The sequence below is a fragment of the Plasmodium reichenowi genome, chromosome 11 (assembly GCF_001601855.1).
Source record: "Plasmodium reichenowi strain SY57 chromosome 11, whole genome shotgun sequence".
NCBI classification, from domain to species: Eukaryota; Apicomplexa; class Aconoidasida; order Haemosporida; family Plasmodiidae; genus Plasmodium; species Plasmodium reichenowi.
In genome coordinates this window covers 57,967-67,966 of record NC_033656.1, presented here as the reverse complement: position 1 = coordinate 67,966, position 10,000 = coordinate 57,967, and the positions used below count along the sequence as shown (strand labels likewise).

The 10,000-nt window shown below is 20.9% G+C and overlaps 1 protein-coding gene across 1 annotated transcript in view; it reads right to left on the bottom strand.

Annotated features, from left to right (window-relative positions):
• PRSY57_1102300 (CCR4-NOT transcription complex subunit 1, putative) overlaps positions 1 to 8,640 on the bottom strand; it is a gene marked incomplete at both ends in the record, with an annotated part of 10,287 nt that extends 1,647 nt beyond the window's left edge. Inside the window, one exon of the mRNA XM_012907994.2 lies at positions 1 to 8,640. This exon is cut by the window's left edge and continues 1,647 nt beyond it. Coding sequence (XP_012763448.2) covers positions 1 to 8,640 — 8,640 coding nt within the window.
• Positions 8,641 to 10,000: the final 1,360 nt, after the last annotated feature.

Genomic DNA, 10,000 nt, shown 5'->3' with positions numbered 1-10,000 from the left:
TGCTGACAATATTAAATTTCTTAATTGAACACAATTTAAAGGTATGACATTGCAAAATGAGAAATTATATACACATAAGAATTCTGGGAAATCATGTAATAAGATTAATAATGTTCTTAATGTTCCTCTATATAATATTTTTATTGAATCAGTTAAATAATTATTTTTTAAAAAAATATATAAAAATTCTAATAGATATATTAATAATTTATTATATATATACCATCCTTTAGAGCTTTTCAATATTTCTGGTAAAAATAATTTATGGCTAATTAATTCTAACCATGCAAAAACAAATGCTGGTACACGTATTGGATTTAAAATACATAAGTAATATCCAAAAGCTAATATAAATTTATTATATATGTCTTCGAATGATTTTTCATATTTATTTATTTCAATTAATATAGATAAAAATAATCTATAATATGGTCTTTGATTAAAATTACTTTTATTCTTTCTAGATTCATATACTATAATTCTACAAAATATATTCATAACTTTTTGGAATAATACAAAAGGAGATATTTGTTGTATATCAATTAATTTCATCATGCAAATAATCATTTTCGCTAATGCGTCAATAGTAGTTGTATCAAGAGTATCGTTTAATAAAATATTTCTTTCTAGCTCTGAAAGACTTTTATCATTACTATTGTAAGTATAATAGGTACTTTTATTTATATTATCCTTATTAAGATTATTATTATTATTATTAAATTGATTTTTAATATTGACATGGCTAGCTAAATTAGAATTCTCATTATCATTAATATTAGTATTAACATTGCAGATTTTATTTGGTATATCACTTTGTGAATAGTTGTTAGTTTGTATATTATGATCATCATTATTTTTATCACATTTTTTGCTATTATTATTATTATTATTATCATCATTATTATTATTATCATCATCATTATTATTATTATCATCATCATTATTATTATTATCATCATCATCATTATTGTTATTATCATCATCATTATTGTTATTATCATTTTTTATTTTATTTTGTTCCATCTTCTCATATACTCCTATTATCACATCTTCATATTTTATATCACCCATGTTGAAATTTTCAGATTTGTACAAATCTTCGATTTTTTTGTCCGCATTGATTTGATAATTATCATTTAATTTATTATCTTGGTTTACTTCATTCATAATATTTGATTGCATTTTATTTTGTATGTCATCTATATTAATTCCTATGGATTGGTTTATGGCTGAAGTTAGATTTTTTAATATTTCCTCCTTTTTGTAATTAAAACCTTTAGTAGTATTTTCATTATTTCCTACACAATCAGTATATTCTTCTTCATCTGAAATATTTTCACTTTTATTTGATATATTAGAATAAAATGTTAAATTACATGAAGAAATATCTGAATAAGTATCATCAAGATATGGTTCTTCGTTATTTTCAATATATATATCTTTATTTTTATTAAATTCATTATTTGTATCATTATTATTTTCTTGATTGTTTTCTGTTTTTTCTATACAACTTTCATTTTTATTATTATTATTATTTATATCATGATTATTTTTTTTATCTTTTTTTTTTTTCTTATCTTTTTTCTTTTCACTTGTGTTATTTCCATCTTCTGTGTCTTTTTTTTCTTGTTCGCTTTTTAAGGAATTTACATCAACTTCATCTGTTTTATTACTTTTACCTTTTTTTGTACTATTATTGTTTTTATTACAGTCATTATTTATAGTATTATCTTTATTATCCGAAATTTCTGCCGTAGCACTACCATTATTGTTATTCATAAATTCAGTTGTTTGCTCACCTTGTAAATTATTATTATTATTGTTCATGTCATCAAGTGATAGGTTTATATTATTCTTTTCCTTTATATCCACATTTGCGCTACCACACTCGGTACCATGTTCCTTTTGTTCTTCGTATATATTTAATACTGTACATGCTCCCTCCACAGCTTTATATATACATACAGTAAAAAAGTTATCAATGTTACTATCTATTTTTAATAATCCTTGATTTGATATACTTTGAAAAAATTTCATGTAGCTTTCATTAGGATTATCTATATTATTTAAACTGGTTAATTTAACCCATTGATTAAATGCAAAACTAATAATTTCTTCATGTTCATTTGTAACTTGTTGTGGTCTAGGTACTACTCTTAAACCTCCTACTCCTTTATCTTTAAAAATTTTACTTTTCTTTTTTATTTGTATAATATTCCAATTTGTATTTAAACAGAAATCAATTATTTGTGTTAACGTCGTTAAATGTTTGGGGTTCATTAAAATTTTTAAATATTTCTTTTTATATTGAACATATTTATTTTGATTATCTCGTTTAATGTCATTATTGGAATATTGAAATTGAACGTGATTCTTGTCATTTTTATTTATAAGTGATTCTTTTATTAATTTATTATTTTTTTCTTCATTTATTTTGTCTTTCTTTTCTTCATTTATTTTTTCTTTTTTTTCTTCATCTATTTTTTCTTTTTTTTCTTCATTTATTGTTTCTTTTTTTTCTTCATTTATTGTTTCTTTTTTTTCTTCATCCATTTTTTCTTTAGTTTCTTCATCCATTTTTTCTTTACACTCTTCATTTAGTTTTTTATTTTTTTTTTCCTTTTTTTTGGTATTTTTCTTTTTGATTCCTGAATTGTTAATAAGTTCATTACTTTCTTGAGAAGCAATATCACAAGGTTGATCTTTGTTTGTATTTATTAAACTTTCAGTACATTCCCTTTTAAGGTTTTCTGAATAATTATCTACTGATTTTTTTATATCTATCTCTTCTTTTTTATTTTTATTTATGCTTTCATTTATGATAGTTTCTTGATTTTGTTTATTTTCGATATTATTTGTATTTTCATTATTTTGTACTAATATTTTTGCTTTTTTTTGTTTTTCTTTTTTCTTTTTTTTAGTCTCAACTTTTTCTTCATTTATTTGTTTTAATTCTTCGTTATTATCTTTATCATTTTTATTCTCATCATATTTTATATCATTCTTATATGTGTCATCTTTATTTACATCATCTCCATTTACTTTTGTTTGATCATCTTTTTTTTTATTATTTTGGTTTTCTTCCTCATTTATTTTTTCATTATTTTTGATTTCTTCGCCTTTACTTTTTATTATTTGTTCGATGTTTTGTTCTTTTTGTTCTTTTTGTTCTTTTTGTTCTTCTTGTTCTATTTGTTCTTCTTGTTCTTCTTGTTCTTCTTGTTCTTCTTGTTCATCTTGTTCTTTTTCTTTTTCATCTTCCTCCTGTTCCTTATTAAAATATTCTACGCAGAATTGCATTACATCTGAAAAATAGACAGTTTCATTATTTTCTTTAATCTTTTGAGCTTCGATATTTAACTTATCGATTGCTTCTTTTATATTTACATTTCCCCAGCCGTGTACATAAATCGTTTTATTCTGAAGTGCGTTTTTTTTTTTTTTGCCTTCTGTTTTAAATTTGTTTATTAAAGAGAATATATTTTGAAAATCATTATATCTATATATATGAAAATCTATTAAAATATTTTTCAAAAGTAATATAACAAATTCTATTAGGTTAGTATTATTTTCTTTATTATTAATGAGTTCTTTCTCTAAATATTTTTTATATTTTTCTATATTAATTAAATTGTATCTTATTAAGCCTGCAGTAACATTTACATTATATTTATACATATTCATATATTGGTCTTGATCATTTGGACAGTTTTGTGTATCTATATCTTTATTTTTATTTTCTAAATTAATATTATCATTATATAGTTCTCCTTTTACATTTATATGAGACATTTGATTGTTTGTATTATTTCCATTATTATTATTATTTTTTGATACATTCTCGTATTTGTTCTTGTTGAACATTATAATGTTCGTTATATGATCCTTCAATAAAGGACATTTATATTTTAATTTTTCTAATATACATAAAAATACTTCTAAGTATATACCCGTAACATGAATGGATTTAATACTTACTTGTGTTTGCTGGCTTGGTAATGTTATTTCTAAAAGAAAGGTATATATTTTATTTGTATATGAAATTATAGTTTCATATTTATTTTTTGTTAAAGCAGCTATTTCTGGTATGGATTTTATTAGATTGAAAATATTTCCATCAACAGATAGACTATATAATAAATATAAATTCATTTTATTAACATTAGCTAAATTTATTTCTTTATTAACATTAAATAATATTGGAGGTAAATTAATAATATCATTAATAGCTTCTTTTAATTGTCCTGTGGCTAGTTCCAATTTTTTTAAAACTTTATGTAATTGTAAATTAACTTCTAATGTAATATTATTTGATAAAACATTTTGTTCGTTATAATTTTCTTTATTATTATTATTATTATTATTATTTTGTATATTTCCAATATGATGGTCATTTTTTGGTTTATTATTTATATTATATTTTTCTAAATTCCTTTTTTCATTTATCTTTATATCATCTTTTGATATGTATATTTTTTCTTTTATGTTTGATGAATGTGTAATTGTATTTGCTTTGGAGTAATTATTTATTTCTTCATTATTTTGTATTAAATTTCCATTATATTGGTATGGAGGAGTTGCTTTGTTTGAATCCTTAATATCATTAATATTTTTATAAATTAATGTTAATGCTTTAACAGCTGCTTCCAACTTTTTTAAGGGAGATATATTTATAAAATTGGTATATATATTTAAATGTTTACTTGTTATTGGATTTTCTAAATTTAAAATATGTGAGAATTCTAATTGCATTTTTTTTGATTTACTAAGATGGTTTGATTCTCTAAGAGAGATATCACTTTCTCTAGCTATTTCTTTGGTTAAAAATAATGGTTCTAATGATTCGTTAATATCTTTTATAGCTTTTTCAATAACAGCCTGTTCAATTAAATTACAACCTAATTCTAAATTATCTGCACATAATATTTGAACAACCTGTTCTATAAGCACTTGATCATTACAATCCTTTGTACTAGTTGGTTGTAATAATTGTCTTAAATGTTGTGTTAGTGATATACGTAATGGTTCTTTGCATGTAGCTAATGCTAAAGAGCTAGCCAAAGATGCAACCATAATATGAGCTGCCTTACGTATTAAATATTCATTTGTTTCTAAACAAAAATCTTTACATATTATTTCTCTAGTAGTCACACAGCAAATGGATACTGATCTTTCTAATATGGATGCTATTATTTCTCTTATTGCTCTATCAACAGCTACCGGAACTACTCGTTTTAAGGTTGGTTGTATTTGAAATAATGCAATAGATGGGGATATAATTACTGCATTACCTAAACTTTGTAGAAATTTATGATTACTATTTTTGTTAACATCACATATATTATTATTTATGTTTGACGTTCGATTCATATTAGAATTTACATTTGCTATATGTTGATCATTGTTAACAATATAATGATTTCTATTTTGATTGTATACGACTTTTTGTGATGTATTTGAATTAATTAATTTTAAATCTGGAGGATTAAAGGAAGAAACTAAACTAGCGTCATTTGTTAGAGGATTAATTTTCTTATTAATTTCATTTTGGTTCCAATGAGATTCTATAATATTTAAGGATGGTTGATTATTTGTATTAAAAGAAGTATCTATTTCAGTATTTATTCTATTATTTGATAATATGTTTTGTGAAATATTTTGTAGTTCCTCTAATTTGGTACTATCATTAATAGAATTATTTATGTTATATATATTATTAACATTTGATCTATTTTCTTTCATATATATATTTTTTAAATCCACAGGTAGGTTAAAATTATTAGTACTAGAAATAATATTTAAATCATTCAGATTAATATTATTATTATTATTATTGTTGTTATTATTATTATTATTGTTGTTATTGTTATTATTTGTGATGATATTTTTATTGTTCATATTATTTTTTGACATAACAAAATCGCTTTTTTTATTTTGTGGAGGCATCCTTTTACTAAGCAATATAGTTTTATTTTGGAATTCTTGAATGTTTAAGGATAAATTTTTAAACAATACCTCAACTTCAAATATGATGTATGTTTTGACATTTGGAAGTTCATGAATTTCTGTTAATAAACATAACATTGCAGTAGTCCAAGGATTTGGAGGTTTAAAATTTTTTGATAATTTTATAGATTCCAAAATTTTACATACCATAGGTAATATACAAACTAAACAACCTTTATCATATGCTTCAAATAGAACTACTTTTAAATCTAATATTTTTGATTTCAGTGGTCTATTTCTTCCTAAGGTTATGAATCCTAACCATGAACCTAAATTTTTTAAAACTGTTCTGAAAGCACTAACTTCTTTTAGTTCGTTTATATATTTAAATAATATAAGTATACAATCATAGGTCATACTAATAATTGTATCTATAAATAATGGATAGCTTAATTTATCAATAAATTCTAAAAATACGTTGTGCAAATTTACTTCTTTAGAAGCTCTTGATTTTACGATATAAAATGCTAGCCAATTAAAATAATCAGGTTGCATAAAATCTTTTAAGATTTTTATTTTTTCATCAATATTAAATAGGCACAAGGTGTTAAAAATACTAAAAACTTCTCCTATAATTATGGATGAGGGAAGGATAATATTTTTGGTAAGTTCCGTAGCATCCATTAAACATTCTATTTGTCCTAAACCGAAACCGTTTATATTGTTTGCGTTTAGATTATTTGGTAATTTTTTTTGAATTTGATCATAGAAAGTTTCTATAATATCCGATGATTGTTCTTTTGTCTTAATCAAATTGTAGTTATTATTATTATGTTGAATGTTGACATTTTGCACATTGTTCATGTTATTCATGTTGTTCATGTTGTTCATGTTGTTCATGTTGTTCATGTTATTCATATTATTCATGTTATTCATGTTATTCATGTTATTCATGTTATTCATGTTATTCACATTATTCACATTATTCACATTATTCACATTATTCACATTATTCATGTTATTCACATTATTCATGTTATTCACATTATTCATGTTATTCACATTATTCATATTATTCATATTGTTCATATTGTTCATATTATCTTTTTTGTGATCTAATATATTCTTGACATGTTCCTTTATGCCCATGTTTATTGAATTATCTATCACGTTTGGTATATTACTTTCTAAATTATTTTGATTAAATCCATGTGTAAGTTTAGAATTTATATCTCTTTTAATATTGCTATTCGTTCCTAATATGTTTACATTTTTATTATATTGATGTATGATGTCTTTTGTTGAATTTAAGTAAGGTTTGTTTAGATATAGTTGATTTTCATTATTATTAATATTGTTATTTGAATTTTCATTATTTAATATATTACAAATATTGTTATTATAACTAACATTGTTTTTGTTAGTTATGGGAAAATGGTTTGTATTAAAAATATTGCTATTTATATTATTGTTCATGTTTTTATTTTTTAAAATAATATTATCGTTAATATTTGAAGAGATATCATTATTAATATGTTGCGAGAAGTTTGGTACTTGTTGTTGATAATTTGGTACCATATTATTAATACTGGATAATAAATTATCATTGTTTAAATTATTATTATTATTATTATTTAAGATACCATCCAGAACGTTCACAACATTTATGGAATTATTTCGTTTATTAATATTATCATGATTAATATCATATCCATTCATATTGTTATTATATATATCATTATTAATATTATTATTATTAATAATAATATTATTATTATTTGTATTATCGTTAATAAGGGTTATATTTTCATTATTATAATTTGATCTATCCATATGTAGACCAATTTTAATATTTTCATTTATATTATTATTATTATTATGGTAGTTATTCATGTTATTGTTGATGTTATTATTCATGTTATTGTTGATGTTATTATTCATGTTATTGTTGATGTTATTATTCATGTTATTGCTGATGTTATTATTCATGTTATTGCTGATGTTATTATTCATGTTATTGTTTCTGTTGAGTGAAACATAATTGGTGTGCTCATCATTTATTAATTGCATATTATTTATAGTAGGGTTTACCTTATTTGTATTCATAGAATAAAGTTGTTTTATTTTTATTATAATAGAAGGTTCTATATATGGCATAGATCTTATATGTTCTGGGAGTATACTTAATAAATCATTATAATGTGTAACATACTGAGGATTATACTTTCTTAAATTATTCATTGTTAATAATGATGATAAAAAACTTGGATAACATAATAAATATTCTTCAAATTGTTCTAATGCAGTTATACCAAAGTTAAACATTTTTATATCATTTTCTTTTCGAATAGCTTCTAGTATACACATGAGAGCGATATTTAATGCATTGCCATAATCCATTAACAGATTATTTTTAATTAATTTTCCAAATAACTTAGCTGTTATATCTAATTCTTCAGGTGGATATTTTGGAAAAAATTTACATTCATTAAACAGTACTAATAACATACATTTATACACATCATTATTTTTCGATCCTTTAGGGGAACTAGATAAACCTTTTAATATATCTAGCATAGTATTTACTGTAATATCCCCTGTGTACAATTTTGCAAAATAATTATTTACTTCTGCTTCATATTTCTTAACAGATTCTTCATCCATTTGTACATTTATATTAAAATTATTATTCATCTTGAATTACACATAAATATTTTTTTCTTCTTATATATATTGTTATAATGTACATAATATTTTATCTGCTTAATTTTTCTAGTACACTTATTTTAAATAAATAAAAATAGTACATAATTATTATTATTATTATTATATATATAATAATATATATATGTATATAATTAATATATTTTTATTCATTTAAAATATTATAAATATATATATATATATATATATATATACATGTGAATAACTATATATTTATTATGATGTTTTCTTTTACAGCTAAAGAACATCATGTGAGTAATAGAAAAAATTTCTATTTTCGAAATTTTTTTTTATAATAAGGCAAAAATAATAACTTCATATGTATATGCATATATATATATATATATATATATATATATATATTTTATTTATATTTGCTTATTTTTTTTTCTTTTTGACCACATTTTTTTTTATATATATAAAATGTAATGTATTAATTATTTCAATGCATGTGAACACTATATATAAATTTTATAGAGGATACGCATACACAATGATGATCACTCAGAAAAATATATATTAAAATGTAATAATATTATGTATATGTATAAATGGAAATGTATATATTTATATATAATAACACAATATACCAAGAGGGATATTGAACTAAATAAATTGTTATAAGATATATATTTATATATGATATGATAATCTTAAGCACAATAATTTCTTTTTCATTTTTTTTTTTTTTTTCTTATATAATATTAAGGGGTCGTTCTATGTTACTATTTTTTTCATTCATATTACTTCTTTTATTTTTTCTTTTTCTTTTCTTATTTTTTTAAGTTCTTTAATTGTTATTATATATAAATATCTTATATATATATATATAAATATATATCAAACACAATTATACATATATAACTACTATTATTTATTTTTTTTTTTTTTTTAATTTTTTTTTTTTTTTATTATATATATAATTTTAATTGAAATATTATGAAAAATATATATGTAATAAGATTTTATATATAAAAATAAAAAACAAATCATATAATGTTTGAATAGAATAAAAAAGAATATTATATAAATATATGTTTATATGTAATAAGTGTGTTTTAATACATTTCTAACTTGCTATATATATATAATATATATATATATATATATATATTATATTTTTTTTCTTAAGTTACTTTTTTTTTTTTTTTTTTTTTTTTTGCTAATACAATCAACGTGTGTGTTTTTATTATTATATTTCTTTTGTTTGTTTTTTTTTTTTTGCACAAAATATAAGGTCATGTATTTTTCTTTTTTTCATTTTTCCCTTTTTTTTTTTTTTTATTTTTGTTTTTTGTGTGTTAAGAAAAGTTATGTATAAATGTTTTAT